This window comes from Alexandromys fortis, unplaced genomic scaffold (genome assembly GCF_014885135.2).
Source record: "Alexandromys fortis isolate MF-2015 unplaced genomic scaffold, M_Fortis_MF-2015_v1.1 scaffold_20, whole genome shotgun sequence".
NCBI classification, from domain to species: Eukaryota; Metazoa; Chordata; class Mammalia; order Rodentia; family Cricetidae; genus Alexandromys; species Alexandromys fortis.
The window spans coordinates 7,655,730-7,677,717 of record NW_026067903.1 but is presented as its reverse complement, the minus strand read 5'-3'; the positions used below and the strand labels follow the sequence as shown (position 1 = coordinate 7,677,717).

At 41.9% G+C, this 21,988-nt stretch overlaps 1 protein-coding gene across 4 annotated transcripts in view; it reads right to left on the bottom strand.

The window, feature by feature from the left end:
• The window catches only part of Fam168b (family with sequence similarity 168 member B), a 31,755-nt gene extending 17,736 nt beyond the window's left edge, over window positions 1-14,019 (bottom strand). Inside the window, exons 1-2 of one of the 4 annotated variants that reach the window (XM_050134630.1) lie at window positions 13,808-14,019; window positions 8,013-8,093 (exon numbers count right to left, since the gene is read on the bottom strand). In XM_050134630.1, coding sequence (XP_049990587.1) covers window positions 8,013-8,082 — 70 coding nt within the window. In that variant the 5' untranslated portion in view covers window positions 8,083-8,093; window positions 13,808-14,019. The remainder of the gene's footprint in view (window positions 1-8,012; window positions 8,094-13,807) is intronic. The other 3 variants (XM_050134631.1, XM_050134632.1, XM_050134633.1) reach the window with 3 other exon arrangements.
• Window positions 14,020-21,988: the final 7,969 nt, after the last annotated feature.

Below are 21,988 nucleotides of genomic sequence, written 5' to 3'. Positions count from 1 at the left end.
AAAAGGAAGGAGAGGAAGAAAAGAAGAGGGGAGAAGGGAGAAAGAATCCAGTCTCAAAATCCCAACATCCCTGGCAGTTTCACCCCACAATCACAACAAATTTGTAAGTTGGCAACAGTGCTCAGTCATTACCCTCACCTGGCTTCACTGCACTACATCTGAAAGAACCAGGATTCAAAGTGAGCTTGGACCCTAGAGCCTACTTTCTGCTGATAACCAGCGTAGGTTTCTTACAGCCATACATTCTCAGTGGCTGCAAAGATAGAGACACAGTATTATGTTTAAAAGTTAGTAATGCCTGTCCTTCGTTCTTAGGCACTGGTTCACACTCCTAAATTCAGTTCAGGCATCTTCACATTTCTGAAGTTCTAATCCCCAGCTCCCTCAGATCAAGGTGGCCAGTTAACCTCAGTGATGCCCAGAATAGGAAAATGCAATCAGAATCTACCTAGAAGCACAGGCCGACAAGCTGTTGAAGCCAGGCTGTCCTCACATGAAGTTCAGCTGACATTCCTGCTTCACAATTTGACCTCCACAGTCTTCCTAAACCCTGGAAGTTTCTGCTGGAGTGGTGCCCAGAATCCCTGCAAGGGCTCAGTTCTCTTCTCCATGAATCCAGGCTGCTTCCCTTAATCCTCTACCCGATTCTCCTCTACCTCAGCAGAACTGGCCAGGTTCTCCTCTGGATTCTTTCTTTCCCACTTCCTTCTCCAGTCAGTAATGCAGTGTGCAGTGCACAAATGTTTCATCACCTTTACTCATTTTGGGCATCAAGGGCAATGATTTTTACAAATGTCCTGAGGACAAACCTTGAAAGAACCACTAGAGGCCCAAAGCAAACTGGGTCAAGCAGGATTCATTCACCCACTTTTGGTTCCTGTCCTGGAACTAGCTCTTGTAGACCAGGCCTCGTACTCACAGAAATCCGCCGGCCTCTACCTCCAGAGTGCTGGGATTAAAGGCGTGCCAAACTTTTTAATGATTAATTATTGGAAAGTCAGAAATGACACTAATTAGATCATATTCCATAGTTTTCTTCAATAACTGCCACAAAAATAGAAATTTCCTCTTGTCCCTCATACATACTCAGGAAACCCTCTGCTCCAGAGCTTCTTACTAGAGTCCATCCAACCTTCCTACTGAGTTACAGCTCTGAAATTCAACAGAAAACACACCAACACACGCTTAGTCTAATGAATCGAGCCATGCCACACCTGGTCTGCTGTGGGCACCAGCACCCTCTCCATCTCCTGAGGAGCCCTGCTTCTTCTATACCCACCTTGCTCCATCCCTACAGCCACATGGAACCCATTCCACTCATCACTCTGACCTTAACTGAACATAGACCATGTCCTAAGCAGCACAAACCCCAAGAGGCAACTGTGAACGGCCCTCAGCTGACTGCAGAACTACAGTAGACCAGACTTTTACTCTTTCCAACATCTAGTCCGCAGGCTTCCAAGCAGCAAGGCACGGCAATTCTGTTTCCTTGTACTCCTAAAGCTCATCCTGAAAGGGTCCTTCAGTTGTTACCAAGGCCTGTCCCCTTCAACATTAGCTCTACCTCCTTGGCACAGAGAGGCTGGACAGGTAGGAAGCAAGTGATCCTAAACACTAGCCATTTTTATGAGACTGGTCACTTTATGATAATGCCTTCAAAGAACATGAACTATGTCAAAAGACAGCGCTGGCAGTGCAACCCACAGGGCCCTCCATCGACGTATATAAATAAATACAGCAAAACCCCAATAAAGAAAACAAAAATTCAACTTAATCCCAACTACACTGATAGCATTTCTTAAAACTCAACTCTGGACAGCATGTTGCTGTTATCAAGGCCACGAGATGAAAACACTCCCAAGAGTACAAAACAATGCAAATCTCTCTACACAAGCCAGCTGGACAGTATCCTAAGAGCTGTTTAAGTGTTTACTCTCTTGGAATCTACCTTGCTGGTCACTGCCGCCAACACAGTTATTAACGAAAGCCCAAGGCTAATTTACTTACAACATTTGGGGAATAGCAAACCTTCAAATAACTAACACTCATCACAAGGAAGTGGGCTGAATAAGCAAATTCCACATAGACAGATTATTATATTTACATAAAAACAACAGGACAAGCAAGTCTCTGCAAATTGATAAGTGGTTCCTACAATGCATTGTTTGACAAATGCACCCAGCATCTCTTCTCCAGACACAGCTGCAGTCTGGATTGGAGGAAAGCAGCCTCTTCCAACTGGGTACCTGATGATGGCTAAGACGCCCATGATCAAGGCTCTTCCTACCCAACCACTTTTTAATATGGGAGTCTTCTGTTTTGTGTTGATTTCATTGGTTAAATAAATAAACTGCCTTGGCCCTTTAATAGGACAGAAAATTAGGGAGGTGGAGTAAACAGAACAGAATTCTGGGAGAAAGAAGCCGAGTCAGGCAGTCGCCATGATTCTCTCCAAGATGGACGCAGGTTAAGAACTTTCCTGGCAAGCCAGTTTGTGGTGCTACACAGAATATTAGAAATGGGTTAGATCAATATGTAAGAGCTAGCCAATAAGAGGTTAAAACTAATGGGCCAAGCAGTGTTTAAAAGAATACAGTTTCCGTGTAATTATTTTGGGTAAAGCTAGCCGTGCAGTAGCTGGGTGGTGGGATGCAGCCTGCCTCTCCTCACTACAACTTTTCTCCCTTTATCTTCCATGAACATCATTGTCCTAAATACTGCATGTGTTCCTTAATCCTTCCCATTGTCCACATAAAGGGGAGTTACAAGCACAATGTGTCAACAACATGGGGAAGAAAAACAGTGTGAATTCTGGTGGTCTTTTAACACTGCTGTGATAAAACTAACAAAAACCAGACCCTTGAAGAACTCTGAAACCAGCTGAAGTCCTCTTTAAGTCATGCCATACTCCAAAGCTATCTCACCCAAAGGGCTAAGAAAACTAAAACCCACTGAAGTGCATGCATGCTTCCTGAAGACGGTTGGGCTTCTCAGAGCATGCCAGCTTGATAGAAGCTCCACACTTCAGGATGAGGACCAGAGGAAGCCTGAGCCTTGCCTATGCTGAAATATATACACATTCTATTTCTGGGTACAGGAAGAATCACAGTTAACTGGGAAAGGAAGACAGCAACTAGACAACTCAACTTCTAACACAATGTGTGTCACACCCTAAGCAAGGGACAGGACCACATGACAGGAAACAAGAAATGGGTATTGAAAAGAAAAGCAGAACCACAGCAATCCAGAGATTGCAGCCACCGACAAGCCAGCTAAACAATACACTGGAGGAACAGGAGGGCAAGCTGGTCTGACTCAACACACGGCTCTGCAGTAGGTTCACACACCATTAGCAATATTAGTGAAAGGGAAACAGGCAGGAAGCTATTCATAAAGAGCTAAGAGAGAAACACAAAACACAGTGCTTTCACACACTATGGACAGAATCACAGAAGAGGCCAGAAAGCTACTTCTACCACTGGAAAAGAAAACAATCCAAACCCAAGAAGCTCTCCAATGCTGAGCAAAATAAAAACACTACATCCAATCACAACACAGTAAAAACAAAACAACAATAACAACAGTATCTTAAAGACAACAGAGCACATGGGGGAGAACAGCTATAGAGGCGCATTCAAAGCAAAAACTACTCTCCTAGAAACCAAGGACAATGCAGTTGCATCTTTAAAAGTATGAGGAAAAGTAACTGCCAATATAAAAATCTGTATTTAATGTTGGAGGTAAAAAAGGGAGAAATTCCTTTCCTCCTAAAAGATACATCAGTTCCCTGGAATCTTATGACTTTGACCTTATATGGAAAAAGACTATACATATGACTGTTCCATAAACTCAATGATACACATTCTTACTAAAACACACAGAAAAGACAGAATGTGAGCAGAGGCAAAAACAGACTGATACTCAGAAGGTAGGGGAAAAGCTCAAGTGGACTCTCCTCACAGTTCCCAGAGGGACAATAGTTCTGCTAACACCTTAATCTCATATTTCTAAATTCTGGGAAGGTGAGACATAAACTTCTGTTTCAATATACAAAGTATGTGATAATTAACAGACATTATAGGAAACAAACAAAATTACATCACCAAACAAAAGCAAAACAGACATTAACACACCCAACACCACAACCCCCAACTATACATATATACACATTTCCCAACTACACACACCACCCACACATAACACACACAAATCCAGTGACAGCTACAGGAAATGTTTTTTTTTTAATTTCAAATGACATATTTCAGAAATAGTGGCACATGTCTTTAATCCCAACACTTAAGAGGCAAAGGTAGGCTGTTCTGAGTTTGAGGCCAGCCTGGTCTACAAAGCAAGTTCTAGGACGGCCAGAGCTACGCAGAAAAACCCTGTCTCAGAACAAACAACAAAACCAGTAGATCTTTAGGTGGACAACAGCATATAAGGACATAGTACAAAAATGTGATTTTTTTTTAAGCTGGACACCATGGCCCACACCTGTAATCACTGTCCAAAAGAGGGCTGAGTGTTAGAGGCCAGCCTAAGTTATACAATCAAACCCTGTTCAAAAAAAAATTCAAAGGCTAATAGAAAATTAATAAAAATTTCATTAGTTCAAAAGATGACAGGAACACTTGAGTTCCCCCCAAACACACACACAAAAAAATACATACATAAACAAAAAACAAAAAAAGCCATGGCAAGGCCAGCAAGACTACAGTAAGTTGCAGTTCAGCAGGTTAAATCACCCGTGGTCAAGCCTAACAACCTGTGTTCAATCACTGGGATCCACATGGTGAAGGAGAGAACTGATTCCCTTAAGTTGTTCTCTGACCTCCCCAGGTACACCACGGCACGCATACATAACACACACAACAAATAAGTAAAATAAATTCCTTTAAGAAGATGACAAGGAATAAATGAAAATGAAGACCAGATCTTATAAGTGAGGAAACAGCTGAAGATATCGATCTTGCTGAAGACCCAAGTTGGATTCTCAGCACCCACAAAGTGGCTCACAGCTGTCCCTAACTCTAATTTCAAGGACCCTAACATCACAGTGTTCCACGTCTGACTACTACAGGCAGGCATCATCTATACACATGATGTACATACATGCAGGCAAAACACTTAAACACATAAAATAAAAACCAAACAAATATATGAGGAAACGATAATAACAAACAATAAAACCAATAATTATTACCCAGACAGCACTTGGAGGAAGAATTCCCTCCATGTCCCATCAGTCTTTATGTTTAATTTATGCTTGCCTAAGACCCTATGAGCACATAATCCACATATCCAACACCCTGGCTACTAGGACCTAGTGTCCATCAGGGAAACTGAAATACCTAAACCAAAAAAAAAATACAAGGTAAAGAAGTCAAGTATAAAACACTACATAAATGATACTTAAGATTGCTTCAGCATTACAGAAGCATTCTCTCTCAAGTGATTTTTACAATATAACCCACCTAAAATAATGGTTTGCTCTAAAAATCTTCTGACCGTGGACTGGTCAGTAAGTGACAGCCAAAGGGCCAGAACATACACCACAGGTTTGTCAGAGCTGTCCCGTGCTGAGCACACCCCAGAGCCTCAGCTTGGATCTCCACACAGGACATGCCAACTCCTGCCTGCCTGAAGAGCAACAAAGTTAGCCTGTCAGCACCCACAGCCTGGCCCACCTAAAGAGCAGAGAACTCAAGTCTTAGGCGAAGACCAGCAGGTAAATTAATTTCATGGGTGTTTGGTTATTGCCCTGGCTCCAGATTCATTCAGCATCCTTTTCTGCTATCCCATTTAAACTAGTGTTAATACTTTAAAAACAGTAGGTCTTTCTTTTCACCAAATTGCTTTTCATCAACACTGGAAAACTGTCCCCCCTTCTTCTAATTTCTCTAAGTCCTTCTGCTATGTTATTCTCAAAGTTTTCAAGCAGTCTATTTCCTCTCTTAAAAAAAAAAAGCGTTTGTGTGTACATTAGAATACGTACATATATGTAGGTACCTACGGGGTGGAGGGCCAGCAGAGGGTACCAGACCTCCTGCAGCTGGAGTCACGACAACTGTGTGAGCTGCCTGATATGGGACCGTAACTAAGGGCCACACTCTCCCCACTGAGCCATCTCCGGTCTATTTCCTCTAGCCTTCACTTATACTGCACTCGGCTTCACTCTCAGCAGTTCACATTCCTCTAGATCTCACTGGACTAACCACCCCGGACCCCATTTCTTTTAGTTTCAGTTATTTCTTTCCCCTTAATCCCTCTTTGCTTTGTTCTCCACTTAGAAATTTCACTCTGTTATGCAAGCATTCTACACTTTCTTGTGACATGGCTTCTACCTGCTAGTTCTGACGCAGCAGTTATTCTGAGTCTTGTAATAATTTTGTGTATGAGCAGGTAGTACTTGCTGCAGGAAGGCCAATCAACCTATATCAAAGACAAATGCAGTAATTCTGCATTTGCTGTTGCAGAGCTCCAGAGATTATGCATCAGGGTGACTATGTTTAATGTTTTCAACTTCTGGATGCCCCCACTAGGAAAGACTAAGTAAGAAACTAGAGCCTCAATGCCCATGAATGTCTCTAAGCACGTAGGAAAGGCTACTCTTCTCAGAACCCGTACAGACACACAAACTTCCTTGTAGAGGCAACAAATAGACTCTGTCCAACCTTTTAGTGGGAAGCCCAATCTCAAGACTGAGGCGAGAGGCGAGTGACTCTAACTCCCTGCACACGGAAGATTCTTAACATCCTTTTCTGTCTCTATTTGGACTGCTAGAATTCCACCAGCAGCAGCAAATGCTCCAGGACAGTCAATATCTACAGCTCCCTGACCGAGGGAGCTGGGTTTGCATCACTTTCTAATCTCTGCCATCTTCCAAGTTCAGTTTCATTCCATTTTCTTAAGAGTTTTGTCCCAACATGGTTTTCCCTAGTCAAAGTATTTCAAACCCCGGAGTGAGAGCTGGACATGGTGACAAGCCTGTAACACCAGCTACTTCAGGAGCTGAGGTACAGAGATCACAAAGTCAAACTGCTTTGGCTATACAGTGAATTCCAGACCAGCCTGAATAACTTAGCAAATCTGTCTTAAAACTACAAAAGGGGCAAAGATACAGTCGGCAGGAGAAGTGTAGCATCCATGGGCTATGGGCTCCGTCATCAATACTCAAAGGGGAGGACCCACAATGAAACTTTAACATTACAAATCACTACTTCTTGTTCAGTCACCCAGGAGGACAACCATCTGTAATCTTTGACCAAAGTTCCCCAGTGTTTTGCTTTAAGGCCTCCCTCAGCTCTCTCACTGACTCCACTCACTGAGAGTGAGGATACTGTCCAACAGGATCTCCTCCCTGTCTAGGGAGATGGAAGCCACGTTCACTAGGACACAACCCAAGAAAAGTGTGGACAGGGGTTGTAAAATGAGGTTCCTACTCAAAGGGGCTGAACCTCACAAAGACTGAGAAAGTAAGATATATTGAGAGGTAGAGAAAGAAGGTCCTGGCCCCACCCATAGGAACTACCAGCTCTAGACAAGGCCAGACATCTCTTGACTTTTCTGTCTCATGAATCTTCTTTCCTTCCACAACTTGAATTAGGTTTGTCCACTGTCTTAAGGTTCCTACTGCTATGATAAACACTATGTCCAAAGGCAAGATGAATGAGGAAAGGGTTTATTCATCTTAAACTTAGTCAGCATGAAGGGAAATCAGAGCAGGAACTGAAGCAAAAGCCATGGGAGACACTGCTTACTGGTTGGCTTCCCATGGCCTGCTCAGCTTGTTTTCTTATACAGCCTGAGACTAGGGGTGGCACTGCCCACAGTGACCATTAATCAAGAAAAAACCCCACAGGCAATCTGGTGGGGACAGTTGTGCAACTGAAGGTTCCTCTTCCATCTAGCTGATACAAAATTAGCCAGCACATCCACTGTAAATGTTAATGTTACATGGCCATAAAAAGTGTTCAAAATTCAATAATGAAAACAAAAGTCAATTTGCTTACCTGGATATCCAATTCCTTTGGCATTTGCATAGGGAACCCCAGAAGACCCAGGGCTATAAACAGGATTCATGATTTCAAGAACTAAAAAGGGGGGAAAAAAGGTGATTTAGCCCAGTTCTTGCTTCCAGAATTTCATCATTAGCCCCAAAGAGCAGGCAACAAATGTTATTCTAGTCCACTATAAAACAATGTATTTTCTGCTGCTCCCAAACAACAGAGAATAGAAAATAAATATTGGATGTTCCAATAACCATAGGTAGTCTTTTCTCCATAACTCTTCAATCCATCAGAGCTAAGGGAAATGATACCTACTACAGCCCTAATTAAGATGCAAAAATTCTATAATTAACCTCAATGCCCTTGTAAGAGAGAGTTAAGTCAAGACATATCCAGAATATAAAATATCATGCAATTGTTTTTAAAGGATTTGAGCCTTTCTTAGTGACAGCCCTTGTCTAGAATGTGCAAGGCACTGACTTCAATCACACACTAGAAAAAAAAAGGCTACCATGAGCCTAGCACGATAGCTCTTCTCTGTAATCCCAGCACTAGGGAGTCCAAGGCCAGAGGACTGACTGCCACAAGTTCAATAACATTCTAGACTTGTGTGAGAGTCTGTCTCAATAAACAAACAAAACGTATAATAGTATGTGAAACAAAAAGGGCAAACTACTGCATCACCCACTATGGTGCTAAATCTACACTCACACACGGGTAGATGCACCCCCAGCATAGGAACAGTCAATCTTGAAGGAAACGCATAAAACATGTAATCACCCCAAGACTCCTTCTAAATGTATTTTTCCTAAAAGATTATTGTCCAGACACACTGTCAACTTGCTCAACGTTTTGACATTTACTAATCTTTTCTCCTGCAAAGTTCAAGAATTTGCACAGCTATCACTCTACCCCATCTCCAAAAGAAGTAACACTTCATTAGTATCTCCAAGAAGTGCCTCTTAATTCTATCCCCCAATGGATCGAGTGTGAGTCTGCACTATTCTTCATCTGGTAACTCACTCGCTGACTAGATGTTAAGAATTGAGGTAATCGTTAATTCAAAATGGGAGGTGTAACAGGGGTTGGGGAAACTATCACTGTTTAGCTTGCTGTGAAACCTAAAACAACTCTTTTAAAGTTTCATTTGTTTGAGAGAACACAAATACACGTGTGTGTGGGCGTTCATGGAGGTCAGAGAGGCTGCTGGATCCCCTGAACCCGAGTTACGGGGCGTTGGGAGGTCCCTGTTATAGGTGCTGGGAAACAAAATTGGATCCTCTTCAAGAGCAGGAAGTGCTAGTAACCACTGAGACATCTCTTCAGCCCCCAAAATTGCTCTTTTTAAAAAGTAAAAATAAAAAATAATTAGTCTGGGCCTAACGGCCTACAACTACACATGGAAGGAAGAGACAAGAGAATCACAATTTTAAAGCCAGCCTACTTCACATCCTGAGTTCCCAGACACTGGATAGTACAGGCCTATGAATGGAGAAAACAAGAGCCAAAGGCATAACAGAAGCAAAGTCAGCAGTGTGTTTTGTCGTACGCCTTTATGTGGTAGTGTATGCCTTTAGTCCCAGCACTCAGGAGGCAGAAGCAGGATCTCTGTGAGATCAAAGCCAGCCTGGTTTACAGAGTGAGTTCCAGGACAGGATCCAAAGCTACACAGAGAAACCCTGTTTGAAAAACCAAAAAAAGGAAGGAAGGAGGGAGCTAGAGAGGGAAGAAGAAAGGGAAAGGGAAGAAAAGGGAAGGAAAGGAAAAAGCAACCGCCAATCCTCATTCCTCTAAACTGCATGGTGCTTCTGTTTCAGCTGTCACTTCTCAAGAAGTAAATTCTTTCCAAACTAATTTCCTAATCTGAGCAGTAACTGGAGTTTACTTTCTTTTTTTTTCCCTTAAAGATTTATTTATTTATTATGTACACAACATTCTTCCTCCATGTATGCCTGTAGGCCAGAAGAGGGCATCAGATCTCATGGATGATTTTTGTGAGTTACCACATGGTTGCTGGGAATTGAACTCAGGACCTCTGAGACAGCAGGCAGTGCTCTTAACCTCTGAGCCATCTCTCCAACCCCTGGATTTTACTTTCTTAATGAAGTTCAAAATAAGCACAGTGCCATGGCTACTGAGAAAACAAGAGCAAATCACAGTTCTCTTCTAAGTTTACAGTCTAGAAAAAGCACCATCCAATACTTTCTTCAAAAATGAAAAAAAAAAGATACAGTAGCTGAGATTTTTACTTCACTAAACATGTAGGTTATAACTAGTCTAAGGAGTAAGAAAAACCGTGATTAACAATGTTTGGTACAAACCACAGTAACGGCCAAAAGAGAAAAGGGTGCTCTGAGAACTGAGTGCAGAGAGCAGAACTTGGTGGCACTCCTCCAAGAGGAGCAGCAGTGAAGAGAATCGTGGTGGCATGGCCAGAGCCATGAAAGGACAAGAGGCATTTCAGAGAAATCAGATTACTCCAGAGACCGATGATACATTTGCTAACGGGATTAAGAAGTCTCACGGAATTAAAAACTGCAGGCTGGGGCTGAGGAGATAACTGAGAGGCAATGCACCTACCTACCTGCCTATAATGTTGGAACATTACAGAGACAGATAAAATAGGACGAGACTGATAAAACAGTGCAGTTCCCCTTCCAATCGGGGCAAAATGTCTTAGTGTGCTCAAGCAAAAGCAGTAACAGTTCTGGGAATAAATAAATGCAAAAGCCCTCCTTGATTTATTTATTCAATGGTGAGAGTCCCTCAAAGACTGTGAGCCCAAAAGCCGTGGGAAATCCTGCGTCTCAGTCTCCCTGCACCTTCCAGTGCTCAGCACAGAAGGAGCGCACAAATACCTAGCTAATACAGGCAGTACATGAGACTCCTAATAACAAAGCTTAATTTAAGGCATTTAAAGTCTCACTCAGAATTATCAAAGCACATCTGATTAGCAGATGAGAAATGTAAACCTATCACATCAAACAACTTATATCATATGTACACTCATGTGTTACTCTCCAAGTTTCAAATAGAGCCAATACCTAATTTCCAGTTCACAGGAACATCAAGCAGTTTGAGGAATACATGAAATGAGACTATGAAGCAAACCCCAAAGGAGGGCACTGTCAAGGGCAAATGGCTGATCTTCATTGGTATTAACACAGGTGAGGGAGAGGGTTTGAGATAAAATTAGATTTACACTAAAGACAATAGGCAGATTTTGTTTAGATTCTGATTTATATGGAAATCTGAAAAAGAATTAAAAAAAAACATATTTTAATGATATAGCTCAAAAATGAACACAGGCTGAGTACCCAACAGTGTAGTTAGTTATTTATGGTGATGGATTGTGTTTATATCAACTATGTAAATTTTAAGAAAGACAAAAGAATATAACAATATGAATGACACCTGTAATTTAAAGCATTTCTTTAGAAAGCGCAAATACTGCAAAAGGATAGTAAACTTTACTTCATCACGTGGGGAATATGACTGCACACAGTATCTCCATTTATAATGAAAAAACAAAGAAAGACCCAGAGAGCCAATCTGCCTGTGCTTCTGGTGCCAGTGATCACACAACCACAACCAATCCCTATTCTGAGCTGGTGCAGACCAGATCCCCGACCTCAGCTGAACACGGGTAGAATTCTAAGGTCTCCTGTTTGCAATTACTTAACTGTGGGAACACTGTGGGTGGTTTGATGCCTGTATCAGAACACACCAACCACACACTTACCTGTAAAAAAAACTACAAGGCTTCCTCAACTGTAAATTCAGCAAGCATTACAAGCATGTCTTTAAAATGACTTTCTTGAGTTTTTTCAAGAAACTTGTTTTTATGGGGTTAGGGATTTAGCTCAGTGGTTAGAGCACATAAGGCTCCAGGAGAAAAGACAAAATTACAAAATAAGGTAATCAGGATAGGTTTTTATTATTTTTATTTATGTTTGTGCCTTGTGAGTGAATGCCATGTGTGTGAGAGTGCCGTGGGTGTCACGTAAGGTGCCGGATGCTTTGGAGCTGGGGTTACAGACAGTTGTGAGCTGCTTGAAGCAGGTACAGGGAAAAGAACATAGATCCTATGCACGATCAGGACGCACTTTGTTTGAACTGCTGAGCTATCTCGCCAGCCCCTAGTCTCAGTCTGAGAACATACCACAACCTAAACATTACTGAAGCAGTAATTGCAAAATGTTCAAGGCCTGATAGTCTAGTGTTTCATAGCAGCAGCACTAATTTCAGAGCTTTTTAATCTCTTATCCAGAGGTAACAATAAATAAGATAGACTCTTTAGAGAAACAAAATCAATAGTGGAAAGTTCCAGTGATGTCTGATAGCAAGGAGAGTATACATCTCACAAGAAAATTCTGCAATCCACCCCCAAACTCAGCTTTCACTACTGCCTGTGACCTCCCAGGGCAGCAGAGAACAGTCAGATCTCAAAACAAAGGCAGAAGCAGGTATTATTATTGTTACATTGACATGCTCTGAAATTGTTCGCAACCAGTCTAGAAAAATTAACTCATTACAAGTTAAGGAAGACAACTTCCTTAAACCACAGGACCTACAAAAAATTATTTTTAAAAAGCACTTGTTTTCTTTTTCTCAACTTCAATCACCTATCTCTGCAGTGTTATGTTACTTCTTCCCCAGGGTTTGAAATCACTTTAATACAACAGGTTACGTTATCATTCTCTCTAACGTTAAAATGGGCTAAAAGGCAGGTGTAGAGCTAGCCCAAACCAATCTGTGGCCGCTTCCTCCTCCTTCTGGGCTTCCAGGTATTGGCCTTACACTTGCATTCTTAAAGGAAGGAGAGTGGAGGGCAATCCTGGCAACTGCTTCTCAATCACCACCTAGGTGAGCACAGAGGCCAGCAACTCAAGCCTGCAGAACCCGTCTACCAGACCCTAACTTTTCATTTGTTTCTGGTCACAACTAATATTGATTTCCTTAATGGTTTTCTTGCATGTCAAAATATTCCAAAATGCCACACGAGTAAACTACTGATACTACCAAAATAAGCCTGCTTTACACAAAGACTTAAAGCAAAATCTTGACCAATTTCCACCATGGTAGCTACGGCATTAGGAAAAGTAGCCTAGTTTTCTCAAATCTTGGCTGTCAAAGCAAAAATCACCCATTACCTCTGGACCTACCGAAGTTTTAAAGGCTGTCGAATATCTTGCACCAAACAGTACCTCCTTTATTTAAAATCGTGTTATACTTCAGAAAGCAATCTCATCTTACACAATACCAAGTGGAGAGTTTAAGGACTAAGAACGACAACCACCCTTTTCTTTAAAAAATAAAATATAATGTGTGTGTGCGCACGTGTGAACCTTTTCATTAGCAAATCTTCGTGCATGCAAAACACTCCCAAGATATGTATATGACTGATTAAACACCAGCTCACATAAAACAAGAGATGCTGTAAAAAGAGAAACACCCTGCTGTGGGCGCGCTAGCACGGTGTCCTTTCCTTTCCTTTCCTTTTTTTTTTTTTCTTCTTTTAAGATTAACCTGGACCCTGCCCCGGACGTCCTTTGCTGGCTACCCTCCATAGCCTGCGTTTTCCTGAGAGAGGGGACGCTGGGCCTGCGGCGCCCAGCACCCTGAGCCGCCCGCAACCTTCCCACCCCGGCCCTGCACAGGCCGCCCCGCCCCCCCGGCCCGCGGCGGACAAAGCGGCGCCCCGGCTCCCCGCGCGGCCCGACCAGGCGCTGCACAAAGCACCGCACTTCCGGCCCGCGCCCGCCCGGAGCCGCCGCCCCCATGCTTTCCGAACTTACCGTGGCCTGCGCCTCCGGCACCGGCGCGCGCCGGCTCGAGCCTGCACGGCGTGTGGCTCGGCGACAGGCAGTGCCCAGACGACGCACAGACGCGGCCGACCGCTAGGCCCGCGCTGCCTCCCGCTCGCCTGGCCGCGGCCCGCGCTACCGCCGACGCTGCGCAGACACCGCAGCCCACGACCTCACTTCCGCCCGCCGCGCGCTGGCCGGGGGCGCGCCTGGCACGTGACGCAGCTGCGCGCGCGCGCTCCGGTAGGCGTGCGCGAGGTGCCCGGATGCTGGCACGCGCGCCCAGGCCCCGGTCCTCAGTTCGGTCTCATTTGGAAACGTTGTTGTAGAAAATAGTTATGGCCCGTAGTAACTTCGGGAGAAAATGTATGCCGGCTCGCATTATGTTTACTTAGTAATTCTTTTTTTCTGTTTTTTGTTGTTATTCTTTCTTTTAAGCTTTTCTCTTGTTATTGTTTTGTTTTGAACCGTGATGGCCTTGAACTTAACGACCTGCCTGCCCCTAGAGTACTGACGTTAAAGCAACAAACCATACACTATACTAAGGTTGTATTTCTGTTTTCAATTATGCGTATACTTGTGTAGCTGTGTGTGGGTTTGCTCGCTTGAGTGATGGCGGAGGGTTGGGACAGAAAAAAAAAGCTTGTGATCTTCTCCAGGAGGAGTTTTGAGCCGCCCAGCGTGAGTGCTGGGAACTGCGCTGAGCCAACTCTGGGACTCCCCACCCCCCTTCTTAAAGGATTTATTCATGTTATTTGTGTGTGTGTGTGTGTGTGTTGTATGCCTGTATGTATGTGCACAGCTGTGTGCCTGCTTAATAGCCCTCAGAGGTCAAAGAGGGAGTTACAGATAGTTGTGAACCACCGTGTGGGTGGGTGTTGGAAATCGAACTCAGGTTCTCTGCAAGAGCAAACAGCAAGTGTTCTTAACCACTGCGGTGTCTCCACACTCCACCCCCTTTTCTTTTTGAACTCCCATCTCCATTCCACTGACCCCCCAAGATTGTTACCTTATTAAGCTTGTGTCTGTCACAAGAGCTAGGAAACACCAAGCACTTAGGGCAAGCCCCAAACCACACTATGTTTACATAGCAGAAAAGCCAGCAGAAAGAATACAAGCGGGGGAATGTATGAGAATAAAGAGCCGGGCATGTGGGTGAATGCCTTCAATCCCAGCATTCCCGAGCAGAGGCAAGTGTATTTCTGTGAGTTCCAGGCCAGCCTAATCTACAAAGCAAGTACCAGGACACACAGGATTATTACACAGAGAAACAAAAAACCCTGTCTCAAAAAAGAAAGAAAGAAAGAAAGAAAGAAAGAAAGAAAGAAAGAAAGAAAACAACACAAAACAAACAAACAAAAACAGGGAGGTGGGGAGCTAGTTAACTTCCTACCAGATATGAAAACATATTTAAAGGCTGCAGTTAATAAAGCTCACCAGTGCATAGATAAACAAGCCAATGAAATGTAGTTTAAAAAAAAAAACAGAAGTATACGCAAACAATTTGGAGAAGTTGAGTATTTCAAATCACTGGGTGTTATACTTTGGATCTTAACATCAATGTCTTGGCTACTAGCCTGGCAGCTGGCACTACTTAGACTACACAGACTTGGAGATTTGCCTGCTTTGCCTCCTAAGTCCTGGATGAAGGATGTGTGCCACCATGCCCGGCTTTTCTCGGTCATGACTAGCTGGGGTAAAGAAGGATTGTTAAATAAATAATACTAGGGGCTGGAGAGATGGCTCAGTGGTTAAGAGCACTGCCTGCTCTCCCAAAGGTCCTGAGTTCAATTTCCAGCAACCACATGATGGCTCACAACCATCTGTAATGGGGTCTGGTGCCCTCTTCTGGCCTGCAGGCATAGACACAGACAGAATTTGTATACATAATAAATAAATAAATATTTAAAAAAATAAATAATACTAGGATCAAATGTAACTATAGAAACAGTATAAATTGTATAGAAACAGTCTAAACTCATGTACCAGGATAAATTCCAAATTTTAAAAAAAAGGCATACAAGTTTTAATTGTGGAAATAAAAAGAAGAAAACATAGGGCAATTTTAAATGTGGAGTAAAGAATATCTTTCTCAAAAGCCAGAAACAATCCCTATGAAAAACACTGACTGTCAGGGCGGTGAGCAGATTAACAGATAAAACCGCTTACCATTCAAGCCTGGGGATCCATAGAGCCCAAGGGTGAGAGAGAACAGACTACAAAAGTTGTTTTCTATCCGCCGCACAAGCCCCATGGAGCAAGTGCATGCACATGCAAACACACACACTCAATAAATCATTTTTTTAATGTTGCATGGAGAAATCACCCTAAGCAAAACCAAAGGGCCTATTATGAACAGTGAAACATATAACACAAAGGGTTAATCTCTTCAGTATTCCGAGACCTTCCAGAAGCCAACAAGAACCAATTTCACTAGTCAGTAAAGAAATTAGTAGAGTTCACAGCAAAAGACATACAAATAGGTCTTGGTAATATGAAAAAAAGTCAACCTTATCTTTACAAAGAAAAACTCAAGTTAAAACCTTGAGACACAGGACTTTGGAATGCAGAGATAATGAGGACTGTCTCAAGGTTAAAGCAGTCTGGTCTACACGGTGAGTTTTAAGTTCTAGACCAACAAGATCCTGTTTCAACAAAAACTACAACAACAAAACAGAACTCTGAACAAGCAAATGTTATGACAGTATTTCTCACCAGTGGCTGGGAAGCATTAATTTAAAAAAAAAGGAAATATCTTTTATTGGTGCAAAGCTGCAGAAAATGGGCACCAAATTGCTGTATTGGAGAAGAAACCACCTGAGTTTTTTTTTTTTTATCAAGATCAGTGCACACAAAGCTTTTATCCAAACAAATCATTTCTGAAAGTTTATCTATATAGGGTTCTCCAAAGTAACAAAGCTTATAGAATGATTTTATTCATATATGTGTGTGTGTTTGTATGTGTATATATATGTATATATAATTAAATTTTTGTATTTATTAGAATGACCTACAGACTGCAGTCCACCTAATCCAACAATGGCTGGCTGTGAATGAAAAGCCCAAGAATCTAATAGCTGTTCAGTCTGAGAGGCTGGATGTCTCAGCTGGTGTTCAGTAGATGCTGGAATCCTAGAAGTAGGTTCTAATGCTACCGAGGGAATGGACTTGCTAGCAAGGTGAGAGCAAAACAGCAAAGAGCCAAAGCTTCCCTTCTTCCATGTCCTTATATAGGCTTCCAGCAGAAGGTGTGGCCCAGATTATAGGTGTGTTTCCCACCTCCTATTAAAGGTTGATCTTCCTATTTTAAATTAAGCAAAAATCCATCACAGGTGTGCCCCCCATTTTAATTCCAGCTGCAGTGACGCTAACAACCAAGAACAGCCATCACACACTTGTAAACACCAAGCCCATGCCCACTCTGGAGAGCATCCTTTACAACAGGAAAGTGCAGGAAGCCCTGGATGCTATCCTGGCATCTGGGACAAATGGCTGTGCTGAACTTTTATAGCCTAGGGATGGGGCTGTTTCTGTCCCAGGACAAGATATGATCTGAGCAAGGCTGCTCTTCATTCCAAGTATGGTCTGAAAGAGTTCTCCTTAACAAGTTCTAAGCTGTCTTGGGACATCATGACGCTACTGTAGAAGAATCTACACTTTAGCCAACAAGCTCAGACCGTCACTCATATGACCCCCTAGTAACTCATGATGTCTTTCCAAAGCCAATTCCAAGAGAAAAAAATGTCTCACGATGTAAAACGTATTCCTGGCTGTCTTGAAAAACAAACAAACAAACAAGCAAACATTATTCCTCAACCAACTGACGAGCTGCTCCTCTAGTCTTCTAGATACAAGCCTCTGATGGATGGTTACTGAATTGTCACCCTGATGGGATCTAGAGTCCCCAGGGAGATGGTATGGCTCTATAGGAGATTGATTATGTGGACTGTGTTAATGGATGTGGAACTATGGGCCATGTGGTGTCTCTCTCTCTCTCTCTCTCTCTCTCTCTCTCTCTCTCTCTCTCTCTCTCTCTCTCACACACACACACACACACACACACACAGAGACACACTTTCTTAACTTGCTTTTGTTAGAATTTGTTTGCTTTGGTGTGGTTTTGAGGAGGGTTTAAGCCCTGTCTAACCTGGAACTCCCTGCGTACACCAGGCTGGTCTCAGATTAACAGAGATCTGCCATTGCTTCCCAAGCACTTAAAAGCAGGCACCACCACACCTGGCTTTGTCTGGGTGTTTTCTGACAGTAACAGGAATGGAAACTAAATGCATTCATTATTTTTTGTTCCTGTGATAAAATATCATAACCATAAACAGCCATGGAAGAGTGTATTTTGACTTACAATCCAGAAGGGTAGAGTCTATAATGTGACCCGTGATGGGTGGTGGATGGCTGGAACAGGAAGCTCACAGGTCACATCTCCACCTACAAACCCAAAACAGAGAGGGTGAACTGGAAGCACAGTTAGGCTATAAACACTCAAAGCCAGTCCCCAGTCTCCTAGTTCCTGCAGCAAACCTGAACCTCATAGATGGTCCACAATCTCCTCAGACAGCATCACCAAGGAATCAACTGTTCAAATACCTGAGCCTCAGGTACACCACCACACACTGATAGAGCCCCACACAAGGTGAGCACCGTGACATAAAAACACTGCCTGATCACCTGCGCAGAAACATAAAAGTAGCTCTATGGAAAAACTCTCTAGCAAGACAATTTATTCTGTCCTGCTGTGGCTGTAGCTACCATGTATCTTTCTATGTTGTTGTTTTATTTTTCCTTTTGTTTTTTTGAGACAGGGTGCCTCTGTGTAACAGACCTACTATATATCTTATATATTCCCTATTTTTGCCTTCTGTCTTGGTGAATTCTTCCACTAGCCTGTCAGTCTCAGCCTGCTAAGCACAAACAACCCTAGTAGTGCCCATTACTAGGGGAATGGTTAAGTGCACTCTGGCTCATCTATATAGTAGAAGTTCTGAGGAAAAAAAAAAAAGGAAGAGGAAAAAAGAAAGAAAGAAAAGAAACAAGAAGCCTTTCCACATATCAAGGTAGAATTGTCTCCAAATACATCCGAATAAAAATGGGATGTATATGTGTGCGTATTTTATATATATGTATAATCTTAATTATATATAAAAAATTTAAAATATTGTGAAATTTAAGGCAGGTGGTGGTGGCGCACGCCTTTAATCCCAGGACTCGGGAGGCAGAAGCAGGTGGATCTTTATGAGTTTGAGGCCAGCCTGGTCTACAAGAGCTATTTCCAGGATAGGCACCAAAAGCGACAGAGAAACCCTGTTTCAATAAATAAATAAATAAATAAATAAATAAATAAATAAATAAATAGCTAAACAAATAAAAATATCGTGAAATTTAAAAAACATTAAAAAACAAACAGCATAAATTGCCTGTGGTGAGGCTGCGATAGAGAGGGAACTGAGCATGTGTGGGCATGATCAGGAGAAAGATAATATTCATGAAGTTCTTCTTTCAGCTTTGACTCATATCAATGTATCTAAAATTAGATGCAAAATAGAAACCTCATATATTTCTAGAAGTACAAAGACTGTCATAATCCTTTCAGAAAAAAAGTTTGGTTGTCTCTTATAAAACTAAACATATATCCAAACAACCATCCTACAAATTGTGCTTCAGAGAAGTGGAACCATACATTCATGCAAAGATTTGTACAGAAATGCTCACAGCAATTCGCTGATTATAGCTTGGAACCAGGCACCAATGTACCCATCACTAGGAGGCAGGTAATTGAGCTTGTGGTTGTAAGAGCTTGAAGACAAATTTCTGTCATTTCCCAAGTACAGCCATTATTAAAAAGTATAGTCTAGGACTGACAAGATTCACTGTCCAAGCCTGATGACTTTTCATTCAGTCCTTGGAAACTACAGTGGGAGAAGAGAATTCACCCCTGAATGTTGTCCTCTGCCCTCACATGCGTGCAGCAGTATCCATGCACTCACACACACCTCCCATCACTGTAAAGTGCAATACTATGCTTCAAGGTGTCTGTACTTCCAGGATAGCCACACTATCCCCAGTAAGATATGATGCTTGCTATGGACTTTATGAATTTTGCTAACTGGGTAATGTTTTAATTGTATCTATGGTTGTTCTGGTTTCCATTCATTACATTCATGATATCCATCTTTGTAAACAATTTTAAAATATTATTTAAAATACTGCTTGGCCCATTAACTCTAGCTTCTTATTGGCTAGCTCTTACATATTAATTTAACCCACATCCATTAATCTGCATATAGCCACAAGGCTGTGGCTTACTGGGTAAAGTTCTGGTGTATGTCTCTGGCGGGGTTACATGGCTTCTGCCTGACTCTGCCTTCTTTCTCCCAGCATTCAGTTTAGTTCTCCCCGCCTACCCTATTCTGGCCTGCACAGCTCTAAGACAGTTTCTTTATTAACCAGTGGTATTCACAGCATACAGAGGGGAATCCCATATCACCTCCCCTTTTCTGTTTAAATAAAAGGGATGGTTTTAATTTTAACATAGTAAAATTACATATACAAAACAGTTATCAAGCAGGAATTACAGTTACAATACTTACATATACTTTATCTTTTATCATAACTAAGGAAAACTATAATTATTTACTCTTCAACTCCATCAAAGACTCCAGAAGGATATATTACCTAAGTAAACAAGAAGTACATTGTAAGCAATTCCCAAAACTCTAGAATGACAGAGACATCTCACTCCCTGGACAGTCACCCAAGGTTCCTCTGTATCATTGGAGCATCCATCTTCAGCCCACAGTCCCAAGTATCCAGCAGACTTTTCCATGAAGCAGGAAATCTCAAAGACAGTTCTGCCTATATTGGCAATTTGTCAGTTACTTTCTTCTGTGTCCTATAGAATATTTGGCAGTGTCTTTCATGAAGCAGAAATCCTGAAGGATTGACTCACCTTTAGGTAAATTCAGCAGCCTGAATTCTGTGGGTCCTGCATGTCTAGTTCACACAGCATAACATCAAGCAGCCCAGGCAGGATCAGTTTCTTGCCCAAATGGCTATCAAACTTCGTAAGGAGCCTCTTCGATGCCCATCTTCCTCTTTAAGTAATTGGTGCTGCCAGGAGCAGATATGTTTCATGTCATGAAAAGTCCTAACTTCTTAAAACATTTTAAATGCCTTGTTCTGAAGGTCTCTGAAAGATTTAAAAAAATACCTATCTAATTGAAATATATCTCTATATATCTAGAAAACTTAACTAACGTGACTATGAGTTTTACTGTTATAGATGGCTATCTATTAACCTATATTTCTTAATTGTACATTACATTTCAAATGAGCTGGACAACCACAATGCCTTAACCAAGAGCAGAAATATACATATAACAAAATTGACCATAAATTTGTATCAATAAAGCAAGATCCATACCAATACAAATCTCTAAGCATATGCCCCTTTAAATGTAAATAAATCTTTATAAACAATTATTTAGGAAATTTGGGTTTAGTTCTCTCCAAACTGCTTCCTGCTTTTTGTTGGGCAAAGTAATTTTTGGGGGTGTTCATGGTAATTTTTCAGGGGCTCTTGGTCCATCAAACCACATTAGTCTGGAAAGATTCCACAGGTTCTCATCTTCTGTGGAAACAAAAGAAGAATCTCTTTTCCAAAGCAACATATCCTTAGACTCAGATTTTGGAATCAAGATACCTTTATGTTGGCTTAACTTAGCAGTCCGTACAATGAAATGTCTCTCCTTAGGTAGATCTTTAACAGTCAAAAAATTCAAAGAAAACACAATGATATACATAATCTAGACTCTGTGTATATTCTATCTTTATGTGGCTTATTTTCTTTATTTCTTTAATTTATGACTGTCTATACTCTGTCTCTTTAAAGACTTTATTTTATTTTTATAAACCACTTACTTCCTTTTATAACTCTTTATACTCTTTTTTTTTCTCTCTCTCTCCCAAGCCTATATACATTTTAAAAACACACTGTGTCTTATTTAGAGGTCTTTATTGCATATCTGTAATTCTTTTCTGACCAGAACTGTTTTTTTTTTTTTTTAATGCTAAGTAGGTATGGCTAGGGAATATGCAGCCCTGCCTGCTTGCTCAGCCCAGTCCAACATGCCAGAGGCATGTTTGTTGCCGCTGAGAGCC